This window comes from Neoarius graeffei, chromosome 13 (genome assembly GCF_027579695.1).
Source record: "Neoarius graeffei isolate fNeoGra1 chromosome 13, fNeoGra1.pri, whole genome shotgun sequence".
NCBI classification, from domain to species: Eukaryota; Metazoa; Chordata; class Actinopteri; order Siluriformes; family Ariidae; genus Neoarius; species Neoarius graeffei.
Window position 1 is genome coordinate 27,443,379 of NC_083581.1, and position 23,391 is coordinate 27,466,769.

Consider the following 23,391-nt stretch of genomic DNA (forward strand, 5'->3'; position numbering starts at 1 on the left):
TAAAAAGGAATTGTCCCGGGAACCTCGTCAACGGAGCTCGACCGTGTCTTGGGTTTTCCAGGAGCAGATCGCATGACGCCAAGTACACACAGCTCGGCGCCTTTCAACTAATTATGGCGCTTCTGATGGCAAATAACTTCAGCGGTTCTTTTTGCCCCCGAAATGACGGAAATGAACACTTACCCAATTTTGTAAACTATACAGATTTTCATTTTTTTTAAATTTCATTTCAACATTACAGGTTCTTGTCTCGATTCATGATGTATGCGTGTACAGCCTAATCCCGAAGAAATCCATTTCAGCTCATAACGGTACAAAAATGCACAAACCGTCAACAGGGCCTGAATACTTCAGACAGCAGAAACGTGAAAACACATAAGTACGACAACAATCTAACAAGTCCCGAGCCTGTTCCAGAGGCTGCTGCCAAATCAATAAAAGTGCCGTTATTCCTGCTCTCAGGGAGGGAAAAACAAAAACAAAAACACACTAAGCATAAACAGGCTCATCAATCACTGCTGTACAAATATTGGGTTTTACAATCGTACAGATTGCACAAGCCGTTGCCCAGATTGATATCCTGTTGCCAGAGCTGTGAGCTGTTCTCAGATAAATTAGGAGAACTCCATATTGCTATTGAGCTCCGTTTTAGAGCGCTAATCACTCTGCTGGAGTGTACTGGAGCGCCACGTATTTGCTGTTTGTGTGCCGCTTCGGCTGAGGGAAGGCATGCAAAGCGTGAGCAAACAAATGGCGCTAGCAGCTATGCTCCACATCGAAAACAACTGCCTGCGTGTACGTACACGCACGCTTTGATCGACTCGACATCAGAAAGAGCCACTCGAACCAAAATCCTATAGCCTTGAGGAGTGCGTCTCTTATAAACAAAACGTTAGCTTACGGTATAAACACAGCTATAAAACCTAGCGTAAATGTTCGGCATCTTGGACCGTTGACAGCGTTAGAGCGGCGCTATAAATGTCAGTACAAAGCCTTTAGATATACTGATCGACAAAAGTCTGTTTTGTTCGAAACACTCCTACTTGGTTAGTTCTCACGGTTATATTTAGCCACATCGTGTAGCACGTCCTAACATGTAGCCACTTGCTAACCGTTTTTTTTTTTTTCCTGCCCAAGAAAAGAACTATAATAAACTGTACAGCTTTTAAATCCATATCTAGTGTGACCCGCAAGCGACATTTGTAAAGGTTGGAGTAAAATAAAACGGCTTAACTAAATATTCCTTTTATTAAAAATAAGTTAACAAAATAGGCCTTTTCCTAAAAGTTAATACATTTGTACCCCCTCCAGGTCCTTCTCTTTTCTTTATCTTTCAGCAGTCTGTAAAAGGAGCGCTATTACATCTGTTTCTACAAAATCACACAACAGCTCTTTCCCATTTTAGATCCGTTTGTGTGTTTTCACAGCATTAGAACTGTGCTACTTCCGCCTCCACGGAAGTCATGCGCATTCCCACTATTTTAAGTTGCTGTCTAAACATCTGCAATTACAGCGAGGGAAAAACTAGGAATAGTCACAGTGCTTTTTTTTTTAATTTCATCAATTCAGATAGTCAAATTTGTATCGCGCTTTATCGTCACACAATATATCGTTACATGCCTACCTGGAACTGAAATGGATGTAACGGAGGTAGATATCCATCATGTTATTCTGTCCACATTCACTGGATGTGAGCAATTGTGCGCTCCGATTGGCTAGTCTACTACGAGGCAGGCGTGCAGTACGAGAGTCCGACTCGTGTCCTAATTTTAAGGGCTCGTGACTTGACTCATGCCACTTTTCCACCAAATCAGTTCCAGGGCTGGTTCGGGGCCAGTGCTTAGTTTGGAACCGGGTTTTCTGTTTCCACTGACAAAGAACTGGCTCTGGGGCCAGAAAAACCGGTTCCAGGCTAGCACCAACTCTCTGCTGGGCCAGAGGAAAGAACCACTTACGTCAGCGGGGGGGCGGAGTTGTTAAGACCAACAACAAGACCACGAAAGATCGCCATTTTTAAGCGACGAGAAGCAGCAGCTGTACAAACGCGAAGTCATCCATTATTATTATTATTATTATTATTATTATTATTGTTGCTGCTGCTTCTTCCGTGTTGGTTTTGCTTCGATATTCGCGCCAAGGTTTATGCAAACGTAGCGACGTAACTGACGTATACAGTGACGTAATGACGTGGCTTCCCTTAGCACCGTGAGCTATGGAAAAGCAAACTGGTTCTCAGCTGGCTCGCAAGTTGAACGAGTTGTGAACCAGCACTGGCCCCGAACCAGCCCTGGAACTGATTTGGTGGAAAAGGGGTATGAGACTTGTGCGTTAACTGCATTCGGACTCGCAAATTGGAGACGAGGATTCGGATTTTTTTCTTTAGCTTTTGTAACATGCCATATGATATTTATATCTACATTACATTTTGATACCAATTTCGTACAAGAGAACGCACGTCATGTTCAGGAACAAACTAACGTTAATGGCGCTAAAATGCCTGGAGAGAATGCGCCTAGAATTGTCCGCTTTGCTTATACAGACTTCTCGTGCGGTGTCATATGTAGAAGAACTATCGAGGAGACGACGGGGACAAACTTGAACTTCAATCGTCATTTGGCAAGACTCCACCCAGAGAAGGAAGTGACGCGCTATGTTCATTGCTCTGTTGATAGCGGGGCTTGCTGAGTGATGAACTAGCTCGTGTTAACCCTCTCTTATGTTATTTGCCCTGTTGATAGTGGGCGGGGCTTGCTGAGCGATGAACAAGTTTTTATCTGTCCCCTATTAACTAAAACGGGGCAGTCAAGCAGGAACGTTAGTCCGACACAGTAGCAGAGACGCTTTCACATAAGAGGCAGCGACAGCCACCGTTACATGGTGCGGGTGGCGTCTTGTTCTCAGACTCGAAATTTTGTTTAATGACTCCGACTTGGGCGGCACGGTGGTGTAGTGGTTAGCGCTGTCGCCTCACAGCAAGAAGGTCCTGGGTTCGAGCCCCGGGGCCGGCGAGGGCCTTTCTGTGCGGAGTTTGCATGTTCTCCCCGTGTCCGCGTGGGTTTCCTCCGGGTGCTCCGGTTTCCCCCACAGTCCAAAGACATGCAGGTTAGGTTAACTGGTGACTCTAAATTGACCGTAGGTGTGAATGTGAGTGTGAATGGTTGTCTGTGTCTATGTGTCAGCCCTGTGATGACCTGGCGACTTGTCCAGGGTGTACCCCGCCTTTCGCCCGTAGTCAGCTGGGATAGGCTCCAGCTTGCCTGTGACCCTGTAGAACAGGATAAAGCGGCTAGAGATAATGAGATGAGAGATGAGACTCCGACTTGAACACTGGGGACTCTGAGATCGAGTTTTTTTTTCCCCCCCCACAACACAATCTCGTGTGTTGTGTGATTTTCCTCCCTCAGCCGTCTCGTGCGTGATGACGCAGCTGCGCAGTCGTACGTCGTGACGTTCAAGAAAGCACACAAAATGGCCGAGGCCAGAGCCATGGCTGAGGCAGGGAAAACACCGCTCGGCAAGCCGTCTCAAATGAAATCTGACGTGTGGAATCATTTCAAATTTAAAACGACAAAGGATGAAGAGCTTGATAAAACCAAGGTAGTTTGCAAGATATGCCAAGCAGAGCTCAGTTACTGTAGGAATGCTACAAACCTCAGAAACCACCTGACAAGGTACCGCACTACGCTAACCTGAGCTTCCGACAACAAGCCGCCCGGAGCAAAACAAAAGAAACTGAAGGACCTGCTAATATTGGACCTGTTAATATTAATTAGCCTGGGCCCGCCCATCCTAAGCGTGACGCAACACGAGGGCCTGTTGCGAGCTTAGTCTGGCCAGGCAAGCTATCTACAGCTCTTCCAAGCTCCCGAAAAATCGGGAACCAATCAACTTTGAGCATCTCCAACGGCCCTGGGTAGAGGCGTGTTCAAGGCACTGACGTAGTAGAACTGCGACCGGAAGCCATAGATTGTTTACAGACTCTATGCCGGAAGCGCTTCATTCACGCTTCCGCATCTATTACGCATAGATGCTGTATTGAAAGCATTCAACGGGAAGTTCTCATTGAAAACGGAGCAAAGAGCAGCCCTGGAGGTATTTATTGAAAGGAAGGACGTTTTCGCCTTGCTCCCGACCGGCTTCGGTAAGAGTTTAATCTACCAGTTAGCCCCGTCGCGTCGCATACGTCAGAGGAAAGAGCGATGTGATTGGTTTAAGCTTCGTCACAGCCTTTTCTGGCTTCGACCAGTAGCAAACTGAGGCATTTCAGGGAGGCGGGTCAACCACGGGCTCTGGGAAACGGTTGGGCTTAATATCTTGGCCAGACCAATAGCTCGGAGAGCTTTGAAGTCGCGTTAGCCAGGCTAAATATTAATATTTTTGTTAATATTTTTTCACTTAAAACAATACAATTTGCTGCAACGTTCATTTGCACTTTTTACATTTGCACTTTTATTTGCACTTTTTTAATTACAGGAAGATAAGACAGTTTTGTTTACAGTTACGTGTGAACTGTCAAATTTACAAAATAAAAGACGTGTATTTGGCAACGTATTGTATGGAGATATTTTCTTTATTTAAGAGCAGATTGAATTGATTCAGATTGAATCGAATCGAATCGTGATTAATCAATTTAAAACCCTACGAATCGAAATCGAATCGATCTAGGAAACTGACTGTGATACCCAGCCCTAGTGAGTAGAGAAAAACAAAATGGCGGAGCGTGTTACTGAACCAACCGAGGACGAAATAAAAACACTCTACTTGAAAAGAACCCCCCCCCCCAAAAAAATACAAAACCGCAACAAAATATGGAATGAAAGTAAGACCATATCTTTTATTTTTCAAGAATCATTATTATAGCATTTTCCACAAATTGCTACTGTCATTTCACCAGTTTGTTTACATTCTAAGCGGAAATGATTGTGTCGGACGTTTTGTATTAAAAAAAAAAAAAAAAAAGTTATTTATCGAATTTGCAAAAAATAAAATAAAAACGCTCCATTTCTTAAAATCCGGTGAATGTGGATAGAATAAAACAGTTATTCCACTCAATCTCGTCGTACATGGCTTATAGCCGACATGGTGCTACGCGCCTCGTCGGCTATCCGCTCATGTACGACTCGATTTCACGGAATAACTTAAATACACACACAGCGTATACACAAAATAGTCCAGAATATGAAAGTGGGACAAAACAAAATACAAATCAAAATCGGTTTAAAAAAGTTATTCACAAACAAAGACGACATGCACAGCTATTCGCCGTTCCTATTGCTGCGAAACCCTTCAGAAGCCACATAATTAGTTGACTGGCGTTTACTTGGGTGTAATTAAAGAGTCACATGATCTTGAGAGAAATGCACGTGTTCCTGGAAGGCCTTTTAGAAACCATACTTCAACTAAACAGGTTCGTCAAGTCCTAAGAGTTATCAAAACATGTTGGGGGCAAAGTCCTGGGAAGGGTTTGGTTCGTTCGAAAACATCCCACGGAGCAGTGTTGTATCCATTATTAAATAAGTAAAGAATAGGACACCCATGAACCGTCCACAAAACGCCAATGACCGGGTAAGAAGAGACGTTCTACAGAGAAGCAACCAAGACACCGACACGATACTACCAGCACCATGCTTCACAGTGGGGATGTTGTCCTCAGGGTGATGAGCAGTGTTGGGTTTCAAAGTTCCAAAGTTCATTTTTTGGTCTCTTTAGTCCGGGGACTATTTGTTCGACATGTTTGATGTTCGCAAAGTCCGGGATTTTTTTTTTTTTCATAAACAAACCCTGACTGATACCTCTCCAGACCTTTGACCAGAACTTGTTTTGATGTCCCTCTGGTTTTTGTGATGCTGATTGATTAGATATGTTCTCAAACAAACACTCTGGCCTCCCGGCTAGTTATACCGAGATCGCATGACACTTAAATTACACAACTGGATGCACCAGAAATAATAAGGCAGATGAGATGAGATAAGACTGATGCAGCCTTAACAGCTTTTTGCAAACAATATCGTCCCCCCCTGCAAGATTTATCAGTCAGTGATGGTATTCTCCTTGCTCTCCGCTCTCGCTCCTACTGTCAGCAAGTGGCCTGTGATTACTCGCACCTGGGACATGACGGCGCGAGAACTGAGAAGAAGCACACTCTATAACCCAAGCTGCAATTGCGAAACAGCTGGCTTTCCTGTAAATCCAGATGCGCAGAATGGGCCGAGAGGAGAAAGGTCTTTCAAACATGCATGGGCGGGCGAAACACGCGTTTCGGAGAAATGTCTTAATGGTGAGACTGGATGCGTTTACCGCAAAAGGTCAAAAGGTCTACAAGCCACAGGCTGAACAGTGTGTGTGAGAGAGAGAGAGAGAGAGAGACGCGCACTGGCTGCGTCTGTCTACTGGCCTTTAATGGCATTAAAAGATACAAAGTAGAATCCCTCATACAAACACATCCGTAATGGAATCCTCCGGAAAGCATTCGGGTCACAGGAACGCAGTGTAACTCTGCGGCAAGAGAAACATCCATAAATCATCAAGCTGGAACAAATCGGACAACAGAACCAGCTGTTATGCTGCAAATCAGTACTCGGAGTAAAAGTCCATGAGTCGGCCTGCACTTTCTTTGGACACTTGCTTTGCATTTCTGCGTATTGCTTTGCTAACTTGGCAGAGGACAGTCATCCAGGAGGTGGGTGGCTCAACCAGAATAGAGCAGGACTTTGGACGCAAATATGAGCTTCGAGCAGGAAAGAACACACGCACGCACGCGCACACACATACACACGGCGTGGGTGCAAACTTCGAACAGAACGAGGCATGGTGCTTTTTAAAAGGCCTACACCACCGATACAAATTAATGCTCGTAATCTTCCACCGCTTTAACATGCATGTCACTAAAGAAGAGGCAAATATTATTATTAACTCATTAAACAAGATCGACTGGGAGCTACTGCTCACTTCCGTATCCCCCCCCACTCTCGCTTATATCAGAATGCAAGCGATCGAAGGAACAGGACGCTTATTATGAATGTTGACTTCAACAAATAATGAACCCTGAAACAAGTAAGTAAAGAGCAGTGTCTCTCCTCAGGGATTTCACACAGCATCCTGGGAAACTCATTTTGAAATGGCGTCAAAATCCATGCTATATGTTTCGTAAATGCATTTGGTCGGTAAACAGGAAGTCGATGTGCGACAGACCTGAAAACAGTACACATGGTATAGAACCCCAAGCTGAAGCTCGGTACCAAATATCAAGCAGCTGTGATTTGTAGATGCTGGGGAAAAAAAAAAAAAAAAAAGTTATGAAAATTTTGTAAATCCACGCTATGTGGTTCGTTTCGTAAATACGTTCAGCTGGTAAACAGGAAGTCGATGTGCGACAGAGCTGAAAACGGTACACACGGTATAGAACCCCAAGCTGAAGCTCGGTACAAAATATCAAGCAGTTCTGATTTGTAGATGCTGAGAAAAAAAAAAAGTTATGAAAATTTTGCAAACCCACGCTATGTGATTCGTTTCGTAAATACGTTCAGTCGGTAAACAGGAAGTCGATGTACGACAGACCTGAAAACGGTACACACCGTATAGAACCCCAAGCTGAAGCTCGGTACCAAATATCAAGCAGTTCTGATTTGTAGATGCTGAGAAAAAAAAAAAATAAAAAGTTATGAAAATTTTGTAAATCCACGCTATGTGGTTCGTTTCGTAAATACATTCAGTCGGTAAACAGGAAGTTGATGTGCGACAGACCTGAAAATGGTACACACGATATAGAACCCCAAGCTGAAGTTTGGTAGCAATTTGAGGTTGCTTAGAAAAGGGGTGTTTCGGACGGATGGAGATGCAGACTGACAGTGGAAAACCAGTATCCCCCCCCCCCCCCCCCCCCCCCCCCGGAGCGGGGCTATGAATAATAATAAAAAGTGGTACTGAAGGCAGGGCTCTACATTAACTTTTGAAACCACTTGTCCTGTCGGGCAAGTTGAAAGGAAATTTACTTGTCCGAATGTGAAGTTGACTTGTCCGAAGAAAAATTTGAGGGGAAAAAAAAAAAAACGCAAACTATTTGTAATAAACTAATTTCACCAGAATTACTTTAACACAAAAATCTATTCACTGCAGAAAAAAAAATTGTACTCCATCAATCATTCATTTATTTATGAGAAATTGAAAACCAGAAAATTAAAATTATACAGTATATTTTTTCTTTTTTAAATTATTAACTTTGAATATATATCCTCCACTGATTAATTGTTGTTGTCTAAGGGCGTATTCACACCTACGTTGTTTGGTCCGGACCAAACGAACCAAATTTCCCTTGGTCCGGACCTTGTGGGTTGGTCTGAATACAAACCACCGAACTCTGGTCCGGACCAAACAAGCGGACCGAGACCGAGCTGCAAGGTCGGACTCGGTCCGGACCAAAGGAACCCTGGTGCGGACCTTTTGGAGGTGTGAAAGCAGACCGGACCTAATCCGACAGTTTTGCTTTTTTGTACCTCGGGAGCTTCCGTCGTTTGTCGAGCATTATGGGAAACGGAGTCTTGACACTCCACCGCAAAGTTTCGGTTGTCAAGGGTCGTTCAGTCACCAGTGGTAGGCGAGTACAAAAAATGAGTAGGGGGCAAACGTGGGCCGAGGAAGAAACGCGTACCCTTGTGGATATATGGGCAGATGTCCACATATCTGAGCTTTTGGAGAGAACACACAAAAATGCCGACGTGTTTGCTGTATTCAGTGAGAAAATGAAGGAGAAGGGGTTCACGCGCTCCCCAGAACAATGTCGGCTAAAAGTGAAGAAACTCCGTCAGACCTACATTAAAATCAGGGACGTTCTTTCAAAAAGTGGCGGTACTAGCGACGCAAAAAAGAAATTCATCTATTACGTGAAGAGCCAGAACTGTCACAACATGATGTGCGCTCATCAGCGCTATCCTCCGTAGCCGCCTTGCCCTTTGTCGTCGTCGTTGATAAATTACTTGTACAACAGCATAGTAATCGCACAATTGTGAAAACAGTAAAAACTGGAAAAAACATATAGCTTTGATGACATTAAAAAGAATAACAGCACGGAAAGCCTCCATGACTACTTTTGAACTTAACGCTTTGTGCGCGTGTCGTCTCTGACCAATAGCTGAACGACCTCAGGGCGCATGGCTTTGTTGACAGATTTTGGTCCGCTTACTAAAATGTACAGTGTGAAAGCGAACCGCACCAAAATGAAAGAAAAAAACATTTGGTTCGGACCAGAGCAAGTGAACTATCGAACTATCCTGGTCTGAATACACTCTAATTATTCAGTGTGGCTCCTGTATGGTATTTAATGGTTGCGATGAAAGTTGCGGTGTTTTTTTAGGTTTTTGTTGCGATTACATTGCGGGAGGAAGTGAAAGTTGCGAGAAATTGTTGCGATTTTCTCTTTTTGTGATTAAAATTGAGTGATACGTTAAATATTAAGTTATTACTGAAAAACTATTGATTAAAAAAAAAAAAAGACACAGAAATGGTCCAAACCAAACCAAAATGCTTTACTTTGGCAATTTTTACATTTTATTTTTAAAATTAAAGTGCAAACTAACGCTCTGGACTCTTACAGTAACGCTTTTATGGCTGAGGACTACAGCTGACTTGCTAACTTTTGGACTGCAGTTGTTTTGTACTCAAGTTTCCATCAACGAAGAGTTTATAACATCAATGAAACAGACTTCATGTTAAAACTCTTAAAAATATTATAATCACGCAATCTGTTATCGCCCAAATGAGGATGGGTTCCCTTTTGAGTCTGGTTCCTCTCGAGGTTTCTTCCTCATGTCGTCTGAGGGAGTTTTTCCTTGCCGCCGTCGCGCTCGTTGGGGATAGATTAGGGATAAAATTAGCTCATGCTTAAATTCATTCAAATTCTGTAAAGCTGCTTGGCGACAACGTCTATTGTTAAAAGCGATATAGAAATAAACTTGACAAACCTGAACATCAAAATCAGCTGCTTCGAATCGGTCTGTATCGACTCCGATTTCAAAACTTAAAGTGCATATCCTGGACCAGATTCTTTTTTTTTAATATGAATGTCCCTTTACACACTCATCCACAAGGGTAATTTTGCACAAGGCCGTCTGTCTACAGCAGAAAAAAATAAAATAAAACGCGTCTGGAAAAATCCAAACGGAGTCTGGAGCCAGATTCGTGACGTCACCTGCGGAAGCGCCAGCAGGCTGCGCGAGCTTACACGGTTTCAGTGCACAGCCTGTGTACACCAAGCGCTCCCATTTCTCTCTCATTGTCCGGTCTTTTGAGAAACGATGAGTACTAATCCCATCATGATTGGTGTTGCTACACCCTCCTACGATACATCTGTTAACCATTTTAATAATTACGTGATAACGTTGAAGAAATTTGCAGAAAACCACCAGGTCGTTTTCTCATAAACAGACCAGCGCTGACGTAGGATTCAGAGGGAGGCGTCCCGCACGCGACGTCACGAAAATCAACGTTTGCCCGGAAATCCAAATGCCAAGTTTTTTCAGAGGCGGACCAATTCGCCTCAAATGGCTTGATTTCAGCTGAATTTTTCTGGTATTGCGCAAGGTAAAAAAAATTGTGCAAAATGTGACAGATATTTGACCAAAGTTTAATCTAAAATAGGAGAATTACACTGCTCTTGCTCCTGAGTTTACCCGTGATATGCACTTTAAGATGACGTCAGTAGAGCCGTGATATGGAAGGAAATATGGAACATCATTTATCATAGCAGTATTATACTGTCATATCTCCCAGCTCTGATATAAGCTAGGGTCATTAGTTAGTTAATTAGTCGATACTAAGTAGGAACAGGAAGAGCGTTGCTATGGTTACACTTCACATCAGCGCAACCAAAAAAAAAGTACTCAATAAAAAGAACAAGCTGCGGCACGTAAAAAGGGCATCGAGTCAGAATTTGATCAGTAATTTAACCCTGGACGTAGGGGAAGATCTCGGGTTTAATTATGACGATAAACATGGAGTCGTTCTGGGTGGATTTTTCTTCATTTACATGCAGTTGTAAAGGAAGAAATGGTGTTCCATCGCTCCAGACTCCATCAAGCCCAGAACGTAGTCCGGGACTGGACACTGGCTACTCGGCAGCCTTCTCTCTACCCCAGCAGCAGAGCAGGGTAATAAAACTCTGGGGAACTTGGTGTAACTGTGTACCACCCCCGAGTCTTATTAGCAGAGGGGATTGGATCGGACTCGGCTCGGTCTCCAGGCCCGGTCTGAGATAACGCAGGCAGCTTGTTAGGAGCGCTGATGGAGCTGCCGAGGGGTTTGGAGTTATTTTATGAGGGTGAGACAGATGGGAAGAGGCAACGGCCAAATCTCAGGGTCAGTGTGAAAGAAAATGAGCAGAAGTGACGAGTGTGTGTGGGAGAGAGAGAGAGAGAGAGAGAGAGAGAGAGAGAAAGGTGGAGGAGAAGGAGAGAGAGAGAGGAGTTACCCCGACAATGCTGGCCTTCGTCCTGTCCGTCCACGCAGTCCGAGATGCCGTTACACACCCTGCTCAGGTGGATACACACGTCTGTGCCCCGACATTCAAACTTGTTGGGTGGGCACTGAGACACGTGGCTTTGGTGACCTGCAAAACAAACACACGCACAGTTTTACGTCCATGCGCTAGTTTTAATCCTCGTTTCTATAGGAATCAAAACACTGATCGGTTTCACAAACATTAACATTTAACTAACGTTCCTGGAAGGAGTCTCCAGTGTCGGTGGGCTTTGTAACGGTACGCCTTCAGGACCTTGCGCTTTTCAGACCAAGAGGAGGAGGGGGGGTCAGCACTCACTCACTTGGCGGAGAGCTGTTTTCGTGACTGGCCGGTGTCGTGAGTCACACTTTCCTCATAAAACACACACTCGCAGTCAATACTTCACAGTGTGTGAGGGAAAAGGGCGAAGGTGCGAGCGCTTTGCATGAACGTAAGGGGGGGGTAAAATGGCGAAAAGATGTGTTTATCATCATGTGTATGAGACGTACAGTTTGAAATAACGGACTGAGAACCGGTGGAGAGTCGGGATCTGACCCCGACACCCGCCGGACATCCGCCTGCAGTTTAACTTCCTCATCCGCACAACAGAAACCGAGTCCCAGATCCCAACATCTGCAACATGAACACTGACACGATGGAATCAAATAAGACGTGCAAATCACACACAGCAAAACCGGTGTTCTTAAAATCAATAAAGTTTAGTTTTTGATGTCTTCGGTCCTGAAGCAGCTCGATCACAAACAACAATACAAATTCAAAATCAGTGAGTCAATGAAAAGCATCAATCAATAAGCTGCACCAGTGGGGACAAAGCAATTACTCTATCAAGCGGGCAGGCGACAGAAAGAAGAGGAGACGACAAGGGGGCAGACGACAGAGAAGAGGAGACGACAAGGGGGCAGACGACAGAGAAGAGGAGACGACAAGGGGGCAGACGACAGAGAAGAGGAGACGACAAGGGGGCAGACGACAGAGAAGAGGAGACGACAAGGGGGCAGACGACAGAGAAGAGGAGACGACAAGGGGGCAGACGACAGAGAAGAGGAGACGACAAGGGGGCAGACGACAAAGAAGAGGAGACGACAAGGGGGCAGACGACAAAGAAGAGGAGACGACAAGGGGGCAGACGACAGAAAGAAGAAAAGACGACAAGGGGGCAGACGACAGAGAAGAGGAGACGACAAGGGGGCAGACGACAGAGAAGAGGAGACGACAAGGGGGCAGACGACAAAGAAGAGGAGACGACAAGGGGGCAGACGACAGAAAGAAGAAAAGACGACAAAGGGGCAGACGACAGAAAGAAGAAAAGACGACAAAGGGGCAGACGACAGAAAGAAGAAAAGACGACAAAGGGGCAGACGACAAAGAAGAAAAGACGACAAGGGGCAGACGACAAAGAAGAAAAGACGACAAGGGGCAGACGACAAAAGAAAAGACGACGAGAGAAAGGCAGACGACAAAGAAGAAAAGACGACGAGAGAAAGGCAGACGACAAAGAAGAAAAGACGACGAGAGAAAGGCAGACGACAAAGAAGAAAAGACGACGAGAGAAAGGCAGACGACAAAGAAGAAAAGACGACGAGAGAAAGGCAGACGACAAAGAAGAAAAGACGACGAGAGAAAGGCAGACGACAAAGAAGAAAAGACGACGAGAGAAAGGCAGACGACAAAGAAGAAAAGACGACGAGAGAAAGGCAGACGACAAAGAAGAAAAGACGACGAGAGAAAGGCAGACGACAAAGAAGAAAAGACGACAAGAGAAAGAAGAAAAGGACAACAAAGGCAGACGACAGAAGAATGCAAACGACAAAGGACAAGAACACTATTAATATAAATAAATAAATGAATGAATAAATAAAGCTTCACCAATGGCAACAAAGCTGCTTTGACTGGAAGAAGATGTGCACATCCAGATGTGGATATCTGTTTTTATTGAAATATTTTTCAGCAATTTTGTATTTAATAAAACATTAAATTCTGTATTTAATTTCCTTTTTCAATTTAATATAAAAATACATTTGAAAAATAGTTTCCGTTCTTAAGCTCCACTAACAGGACTGAAGTGGAACACCAGCTCTGTCGTCTCATGCTCCTGTCAGAGTAAAAATAACTATTTTAATAACTCTATAAACTGCCCACCATCTGAACACGTCGTATGAATTGTGAACTCCTAACTGAACTCCACTACTGGCTCCAACAGCCATGTGTGCTTGTGCTTTACCCCGTCAGCGTTTACTAATGGCTCGCATTTGCGCAACTTGGTAAACTCTCCCCTAAAGTGATCTCAGCCTTGCTGTACGACTGGCAGAACCCGATCCAGCGCAGCGACGCTGTGTCTACAAACCGCCCCTCAGCGTTTCCCGGAATCCAGCAGCAAGCAGAAGATCCAACTGCTCACAAAAAAGCAGCAGGATAACAAGGAGCTATTGTAGGGTTTTTCCCCTCTTCGTATCGATAGGGCTAACGATATCAAATGATGTGTTTGGGGCCCAGAGTAAGCACGGGGAGGTTCTGATCCGGGTAAAGCTGAGGGTTCTGCCTCAACCGCCCCATGCGGCCCACGCTGGGAGGGAAAACTGTTTTCCTTGGCTGTGTTTTTGTCATTTTCTTCCTTCTCTCGCTGTGTTTCTCTCATAACAGCTGCTGACCTATTTAAGTAAATTCACAAGCAAGAGGAAGACAAAAAGCTTCACCTCCTGCACAGGAAGAGAACAGAAAGGGGTTTTACGCTACAGATGCAGAAAGAAAGGCAGAAAGAAAGGATTTGAGAGAGACGAGAGCAAGAGAGAGAGAGCGCAAGAAATTTGAAAGATTTGAGAGAGAGAGATTTGAAAGATTTGAGAGAGAGAGATTTGAGAGAGAAAGGGAGAGATTTGAAACATAGCTAAAGAAAGATATTAGAAAGCTTAGTGAGAAAGATTTGAAAGATAGTGAAAGAGATATATTAGAAAGATTAGAGAGAGAGAAAAAAGATTATGGAGAGAAAGCGAGAGATCTGAAAGATGAGAGCAAGAGAGATATTTGAGAGAGAGAGAGAGAGAGAGAGAGAGAGAGAGATTTGAAAGATGAGAGAGAGATTTGTAGATTAGAGAGATTTGAAAGATGAGAGATATTTGAAAGATTTGAGAGAGAGATTTGAGAGAGGGAGAGAGAGATATTTGAAAGATTTGAGAGATATTTGAAAGATTAGAGAGAGAGAGAGAGATTTGAGAGAGAGGGAGAGATTTGAAAGATGAGAGAAAGATGAGAGATATTTGAAAGATTTGAGAGAGAGAGAGAGAGAGAGAGAGAGAGAGAGAGAGAGATTTGAAAGATTAGAGAGAGAGATTTGAGAGAGGGAGAGAGATTTGAAAGATTAGAGAGAGAGATATTTGAAAGATTTGAGAGAGAGAGAGATTTGAAAGATGAGAGAGATACTTGAAAGATTAGAGAGAGAGGGAGAGATATTTGAAAGATTTGAGAGATATTTGAAAGATTAGAGAGAGAGATTTGAGAGAGAGAGAGAGAGAGAGAGAGAGATTTGAAAGATTAGAGAGAGATATATTTGAAAGATTAGAGAGAGAGGGAGAGAGAGATATTTGAGAGATATTTGAAAGATGAGAGAGAGATATTTGAAAGATTAGAGAGAGAGAGAGAGAGAGAGAGAGAGAGAGAGAGAGAGAGATTTGAAAGATGAGAGAGAGAGATATTTGAAAGATTAGAAAGAGGGAGAGAGATATTTGAGAGAGAGAGAGAGAGAGAGAGAGAGAGAGAGAGATTTGAAAGATGAGAGAGAGATTTGAAAGAGAGAGAGAGGGAGAGAGAGATATTTGAGAGAGAGATATTTGAAAGATGAGAGAGAGATATTTGAAAGATGAGAGAGAGATATTTGAAAGATTAGAGAGAGAGGGAGAGATATTTGAGAGAGAGAGAGAGAGAGAGAGAGATTTGAAAGATTAGAGAGAGATATTTGAAAGATGAGAGGGGGGGAGAGAGAGAGATTTGAAAGATTAGCGAGAGAGAGAGATATATTTGAAAGATGAGAGAGAGATATTTGAAAGATTAGAGAGAGATTTGAATGATTTGAGAGAGAGAGATTTGAAAGATTTGAGAGAGAGAGAGAGAGAGAGAGAGAGAGAGATTTGAAAGATTAGAGCGAGAGAGAGAGAGAGAGCAAGAGAGAGAGATTGTGCTGCACTTGTACAGAGAATAAGTGAGAAGCGCTATAGTGACAGTAAAGTAAAGTCGGGCCCTTCTCCTCACTCCAGTTCTCTAATGTAAAGCCTTTAAAGGCCCCTGTTCTGCTCAGCCTCCAGCTTCGGCGTGCCGTGTGCTCGGAGATGCTCTTCTGCTCAGCGCGGCTGCAACGAGTGATTATCCGAGTTAACCCGAGCTTCCTGTTTCTCTCGCTAACAAGGCGTTTCCATGTGCGCAGCTGCTTTACATTACTCCGTGTAAACTGTACAGAAAAGCTGTGGAATTGTTAAAGTCGCGTGTCTGGCACCAGCCGGATAGGACAGTGTAGAGACGGGAAACGAGCGGGAGAGAGAGACGGGGAGGGATCGGGAAATGACCTCGGGTCGGAATCAAACCCGGGTCCCCGGATTTATGGTACGGCGCCTTATCCACCTGAGCCACGACGCCCCCTGAAGCTCGGATAGTTTTGAGGCTGATGTTAAAACCGTAACGAATGGGCAGCCAACCATCAGAAAACACTCGCAGTGTAACGAAAGACTAACTCTTCCACCCTATCGTCCTCCACACACACCGTGTGAGAGAATCCATCAGTGTCTGCATGCTGCGATCTGAACGAGAAGAACGAGCACGGAGTGAAAGTGTAGCGCTGCCAATCTGGTTACATCATCAATAAAGCCACTTTGATGTGAATTGCAGCTTTCATCACATCATCTAATGAGAAAGGGGTTATTTTAAACAAACAAACAAACAAAACCCACCCACGGTTTTGATTTCTGATAACCGCTTCATCTGCTCCACTTCCTTTGATCAGAAACGTTCTTGTGCTAAAAGCCTCGAGAGTCACCCAGGTGTTGGGAACGAGAGCAGGGGATTCGATCAGACCCTGAACCCTCTCTGTTGTCTTACGGGCATTACGGAGTGAGCACGATGCTCCGGAGGTCTCGCTGTTGTCTTTACTGTCCTTTACTCTGCACTCTCAATAACAAGGGCTTTGCAGATTTGGAAGAAAAATCGCTTTGCAAGACCAAATCTGTGTTTGTGCCCGTGTGTGGTTCGCCTTCTCTTTGTTTTTCCAATCCTCTCTCCACCTCTGTGCGTGCGTGCGTGTGGGGCTGCTGGCAGTGAGACAGGGAAAGCACGGCCCAGATCCAGCTCTTAAAGCACAACAAACTCATCTCTTGAGCCCCCACGCTCCCTCCTCCCTTCTTCCCGCCGTCCTTTCAGCTCTGCTCCATCACGACCACTCCAGAATATTCTGGAAATGCTACGCTGTCTCAGAGCACGTTAGCACGGCGGTGGTCACTGTGTGTGTGCGAGAGAGAGAGAGAGAGAGACAATGCACAGACTGAAAAGTAAACATTAAAATCACAGGAAAGAAGAAAGGATTAGAGAGAACAAGCCGACATGAGAGAAACAGTGGAGATGATGATTACAAAGCAGCAAAGGAAGGGGGGGAGGAGGGAAAAAGGGGGGGGGGGGAGCGAGCAGGAGCGATACCTCGTTCTCACCCAGAGTGAAAACCATCAATTTCCCGCTATTATGCTGTACTGGTGTCCTGTGGGAACGAGAGCAAAACGGTAAAGTGGAAACGTTAACCTACCCCCTTTCGGTCTAGTGCCATGTACAGAGATCTTTAGTTACGGCTGCAGGGGAGTCGGAAGCGTGAGATGTAAACGATGGCGGTGATGTAAACGATGTAGCGATAGTGTGATGGAGCTACTCCTACGGCTTCAGCGTTAAGTAACCAACATCAGCAGATACAGTAGGAGTGCCGTATCAGCAGGGGATATGTTCCGAGCTCGAACACAAACTGTGGATAGGAGTGAACCTTATAGAACACTCGCTTTTCATGGACATGCGGAAAGTTTCATTTATAAACTACAATAACGGGTCATTTAAAAAAAAAAAAACTAATCTACTGGAATAGGTCATGTGAATGTGGTCTCTCTCCCTCTTCCTGTCTGTGACTGTCTCTCTCCCTGTCTGTGTGTCTCTCCCTCTCCCTGTGTCTCTCTCTCCATGTGTGCGTCTCTCCCGCTGTCCCTGCCTATGTGTCTCTCCCTCCCTGCCTGTATGTCTCTCAGTGTGTCTCTCCCTGTCTGTCTCTCTCTCTCTCCCTCTGTGCATCTCTCTGTCTCTCTCTCCCTCCCTCTCGGTGTCTCAGCCTGTGTCCCCCCCCCCTCGGTGCGTCCCTCTCTGTGCGTCTCTCCCTCCCTCCCGGTGTCTCAGTCTCTGTGTGTGTGTGTGTGTGTGTGTGTGTGTGTCTCTCTCTCTCTCTCCCCCCCGTCTGTCTGTGAATATGTGTCTCTCTCTCTCTCTCCCCCCGTCTGTCTGTGAATATGTGTCTCTCTCTCTCTCTCTCTCTCTCTCTCCCCCCCCGTCTGCCTGTGAATGTGTGTCTCTCTCTCTCCCCCGTCTGTCTGTGAATATGTGTCTCTGTGTGTATGTGTGTCTCTCTCTCTCTCTCTCTCCCCCCTCCGTCTGTGAATACGTGTCTCTCTGTGTGTGCGCGTCTCTCTCTCCCGTCTGTCTGTGAATGTGTCTGTGTGTGCACGCGTCTCTCTCTCTCTCTCCCCCTCCCTGTCTGTGAATGTGTCTGTGTGTGTCTCTCTCTCTCTCCCCCCGTCTGTCAGTGAATGTCTGTGTGTGTGTGTGTGTGTGTGTCTGTCTGTCTCTCTCTCTCCCCCATCTGTGAATGTGTGTCTCCGTGTGTGTGTGTGTCTCTCTCTCTCTCTCTCTCTCGTCTGTCTGTGAGTGTGTGTGTGTGTCTCTCTCCCCCCCGTCTGTCTGTCTGTGAATGTGTCTGTGTGTGTGTGTGTGTGTGTGTGTGTGTGTGTGTGTGTGTGTGTGTGTGTGAGAGAGAGACTCAGTCACTGTGTGTGTGTGTGTGTGTCTCTCTGTCTGTCTGTGTGTGTGTCTCCCCCCCCCGTCTGTGAATATGTCTGTGTGTGTGTGTCTCCCCCCCCCCGTCTGTCTGTCTGTGAATATGTCTGTGTGTGTGTGTGTGTGTGTCTCAGTCACTGTGTGTGTGTGTCTCTCTCTCTCTCCCCCCCGTCTGTCTGTGTCTCATTTTTATCATGGCTGAGGTGTGGAGACGGATGCAAGTGTGGAAAGCTTTTATTTACACAAGATAGTCAAAGCAACAAAAACAGCAGGCAGGAAAACAAGACAGTCGCAGTGAACGACACAACAAGCATCGATTACAATAAAATAAAAACAAACGCAAAACTAACTAACAGAATCCTGGGTTTAAATAAGCCAAGTAACGTGGCCAAAGTGAAAGCAGGCACGTGTGGTTAATGCACGACATCTGTGACGTTTCCGTTATGGAAGACGGCGCGGAGATTGAACTTTGATCTGTTCCGTGTTGTTTTGACCTCATACATTAACGGATTTCATACGGGAAAGGGGCCACAGCGCGAGAAGGAGAAGGTCGGGGACAGTAACCGAAGAGCAACAGGAGAAAGCTCTTTAGTTTTGGGTTGCACTGGGTGCTTCCTTCCTGATGGCTCACCAACGGGTGGGTTGCATCCGACGTCACATCCGCCTCAGAAGGTACGCAAGACATGAAGTGATGGTCAGCTGAGCTCACTGTTCACAAAGCGGTACCATCACTGGGGCGCCTTGATCGCGATTAAAATGCTCTACGCTTGCGTTGTTTGGGGCTGCTCAAGTCAAACAAACAAACCGTGAAACGGAGGTGGTTTCTTCCAGGTTCCCTGTGAGGTGATAAAGGGTTGAAAGAGAAAAGGATTTTACCAAAAAGAAAGGTGGCTCAAACCATTCGCTGTGATGGAAGGGAGCAGAGTCGAAGAACGCTCAAGTTTGCAATGATCACTTCATGAAAGGTTTGAAAACTCGTCTCGTCTCGCCTCGTCTTCTTCCGCTTTATCCGGGGCCGGGTTGCGGAGGCAGCAGTCTAAGCATGGAAGCCCAAACTTCCCTTCCCCCAGACACCTCGGCCAGCTCCTCGGGAAGAACACCGAGGCGTTCCCAGGCCAGCCGAGAGACATAGTCCCTCCAGCGTGTCCTGGGTCTTCCTCCCGGGGGGACATGCCTGGAACACCTCCCTCCCCAGGGAGGCGTCCAGGAGGCATCCGAAAGAGATGCCCGAGCCACCTCAGCTGATTCCTCGCGATGTGGAGGAGCAGCGGCTCTACCCCGAGCTCCTCCCGAGTGACTGTGCTTCCCACCCTATCTCTAAGTGAGCGCCCAGCCACCCCGCGAAGGAAACTCATTTCGGCCGCTTGTATCCACGATCTTGTTCTTTCGGTCATTACCCAAAGCTCATGACCATAGGGGAGAGTCGGTGAGGTTTGAAAACTGTCCGATTTATTTTGTTTGGGTTCACAAATCACTTTTCTCGCCGTTTTCTGTAACGTTTTGAAGTTCAGGAGACAAAGACGGGGTTTTTGTTTACGGTTTGATCGTGGTCACCATATTGTAAACCAATGCATGTGTTTGCACTGTTTATCTAGCCTGGGAAATCCCACGCTGCTTTGCACAATCGTTCCGATCTGAAAAGACAGCATGGAAACTATGGTCTAAAGGCTCGCCTGAGTTAGGGAGCCAATCAGAGAGTGGGGAGGGGTGGAAAGACGGTGACGCGTACTACTCGACAAACGGAAGCTTGTAGTTTATTTGGGACTGTTTACGGATCACATTTAACATGGCGACGAGCGATACGAACCAAACCAGCTTCTTTCATATTTGTCTTGCACAAACGGCAGTAATCGTTCGGTGCCATTGTTTTCCTATTTTTGTTTTGCCTTCTCTTTCTCTTTCCTTCTCTTCTTCACCTCTTCGTTGCTCTAACTACGTCACCGGGTACAACTGCCATGATTGGCCATGGGCTACGTGTATGCCAAATGATAGACATTCGCAACGTCCAATAAACGGCCGATGACAATCGTAAACCACACCTCCCCTACGAGAAATTCAATAGGCGGATTCCAGACCATATTTCACTTGTGATATGGTCTGGTGTTAACCAGACTACTGTTTATCAGGATGTCCAAGCAATCTTTACAAGGACGGTGATGTAGATTGGGCTCCTACACTGAACCAGAGAGAAGATAATCGAGATGATCCATGGAAACACTAAAGTCGAGCTCACAGCACGAAACTGCTTCCCTGGCCATGTGGATTGAGAATCGAGCGGCTGTAGTTTGTTTACACCCAATACTAAAACTTGTAGCGTCCAAGCAACCATTGTAAAGATGCGTACAAAGAGTCCTGCTTACCCAGGCGTAAATGATACAGGATTTCTCTTGCAGTGTCCTGATCCCCAGATATAAAAACACAAGTAGGCCTAGCTGGCCGTGCTGTTAAAATTGCCCATGCAGACGCTCATCCAAGTTTCCAAACCGGTCATTGTTCAACTCTTGAATATTTTCTATCATCATTAAAAAGCTTATAATCTCTGCTTTCCAAAGAAATTTCTCATTAAGATCTGTTCAGTACTTTTGGAGTAACAGCAGGTTGAAGTTGGTGCAACGGTTCATTCTCTGCTCGTGGGATGTCAGGAAACTGCCGGTGATTTCCCAGTCACGGGAAAGCAGTCAGGCTCTCTCACTGTTTAGCGAAATCTTCCGTCTGCTAGTTTTAATGTTATGATTCACAGGAGACTTTGAAGTTAGTTTTCATAGCTTTACCTACTTATTTTTTTTTCAAATCAAACTGATTGTCTCATCATCCTGTTCCACGGGCGATTGCTCTAAGACAACGAGGGAGGCTCAGCCTCCTCGAAAAATGACGAGCATCGTGTAGGATGAATTGCGCTAGGCTTATATGTTATAGCCGACCTTATAACATTGCTATTTCAGATCCAGAATCATAGAAATATATGTGCTCAACCCACTACAGTGCGAAATCATTCCGTTATCACTTTCCCCAGTTCGCCTAATGTGTGCGTGAGTTTTTCCCCCTCGTGACAGCGCGATGCAGCCCAGCCTCAGTGGACTTCAATGGCATTTGGGAGCGATGCGCTTTTCAATCTCAAAATGCAAGACGGTTATTGGACAAATACTGCGAAAACGCCCGCCCACGGACTCCCAGCCTCACAGTGGGAGGGACATGGCAGTTTCCGCGAGGAGACTGGTGATTGGTGAAAGCGGCCGGATATTTTCTTTGATTGACAGCTCGTTTCAAATATAGACAGGCAGCGGTGAATTTCAGTTCAGTCCCATGCGGATTCGCAAGTGCTGTGGTGTATTGTAAGAGATCAGCTTACATTTCGATTTCATTCATTACATACGGTTTCTACCAGCTTTTTTAGTTTGTATATATTTTCAGTGTAAATAAAGTGTAAATATAGTGTTGTCAAGTTTGCTATCTTAGTTCCAGAAATTTCGTTTATTTGAGTGACTGAACTTGAACTTGAGGGGGCTAGTCAGCTAGCAAGAAAGCTGCGCACGGATGCCAAGCATTGCTGATTTAATTTTGGTGAAGCCATTTGCCAGTCTTCCTTTCGAGGAAAAAATTAAAATTAAAGAGCAGTGTAGACCAACGCCTCAAATTGACTTGGTGAAAAAGGTAGGGAATAATACTCGTTCCTTTCAGCTCTCCTGGTACGAGAAAGTGAATTGGCTAACAGCAAGTGACCCACATCAACAACAGTAAATAGGTTACTTTAGTAATATGTCATGGATGGACCAAAAATATAGAATCTATTTAAAATGTTTATGCTGAGTAGATTATATTGGAATATATATTTCTCTGGATATGAATTAAACACAGCTACAATTTGGAAAACATTTTTAAACAAAAACACAGCCGAGAACATTTCACACTACAGACCTGGATTAAAAGTGAAGGGTTATCAAAATTGTCAATAAAACATTTCTCAGTCAAAATAAGTAAAATATAGGGAAAGTGTCATTGAATGAAATGTGTGGCACCCAGCTCTATGTTTGGCTCCCCAAGGTCAGTGCTTGTGCCTATTCCAGAACACTCTGCTGTTACTGCTGAGGTTCCTGACAAAGAGCTGCTTTCAATAATGATCAATTTTTAAACAACATGCCACAATTTTAAAATATAAAATGTTAAAATATACCCCCCCCCAACACCACCATCATGTATATTGGACAGTAGGCTAATGGGCCAAAAGAACCTGTTATTTCACAGTTTGTGACCCTGCCAACAATCAGCCAGATCAGAGGCAAGAGTATGGGCAAAATTGATGTGTTTTTTTTTCTTTTAAAATCTGGAAATATCGTAACCGACCAGCCTCCCCTGTTTGAAAGACTACCAGCCGCCACTGTCCTGTTCTACAGGGTCGCAGGCAAGCTGGAGCCTATCCCAGCTGACTACGGGTGAAAGGCGGGGTACACCCTGGACAAGTCGCCAGGTCATCACAGGGCTGACACATAGACACAGACAACCATTCACACTCACATTCACACCTACGCTCAATTTAGAGTCACCAGTTAACCTAACCTGCATGTCTTTGGACTGTGGGGGAAACCGGAGCACCCGGAGGAAACCCACGCGGACACGGGGAGAACATGCAAACTCCACACAGAAAGGCCCTCGCCGGCCACGGGGCTCGAACCCGGACCTTCTTGCTGTGAGGCGACAGCGCTAACCACTACACCACCGTGCTGCCCGCTGATTCATGTAAATAAATATATTTTAAAATATAACTACCGTATTTTTCGGACTATAAGTCGCACTTTTTTTCATGGTTCGGCTGGCAATGCGAC

The 23,391-nt window shown here is 45.2% G+C and overlaps 1 protein-coding gene across 2 annotated transcripts in view; it reads right to left on the minus strand.

The window, feature by feature from the left end:
- The window catches only part of lrp1ab (low density lipoprotein receptor-related protein 1Ab), a 348,035-nt gene that overhangs the window by 205,765 nt on the left and 118,879 nt on the right, over positions 1-23,391 (minus strand). For both annotated transcript variants that reach the window (XM_060937437.1, XM_060937436.1), the window contains exon 3: positions 11,462-11,599. In XM_060937437.1, the coding sequence (XP_060793420.1) occupies positions 11,462-11,599 (138 nt within the window). The remainder of the gene's footprint in view (positions 1-11,461; positions 11,600-23,391) is intronic.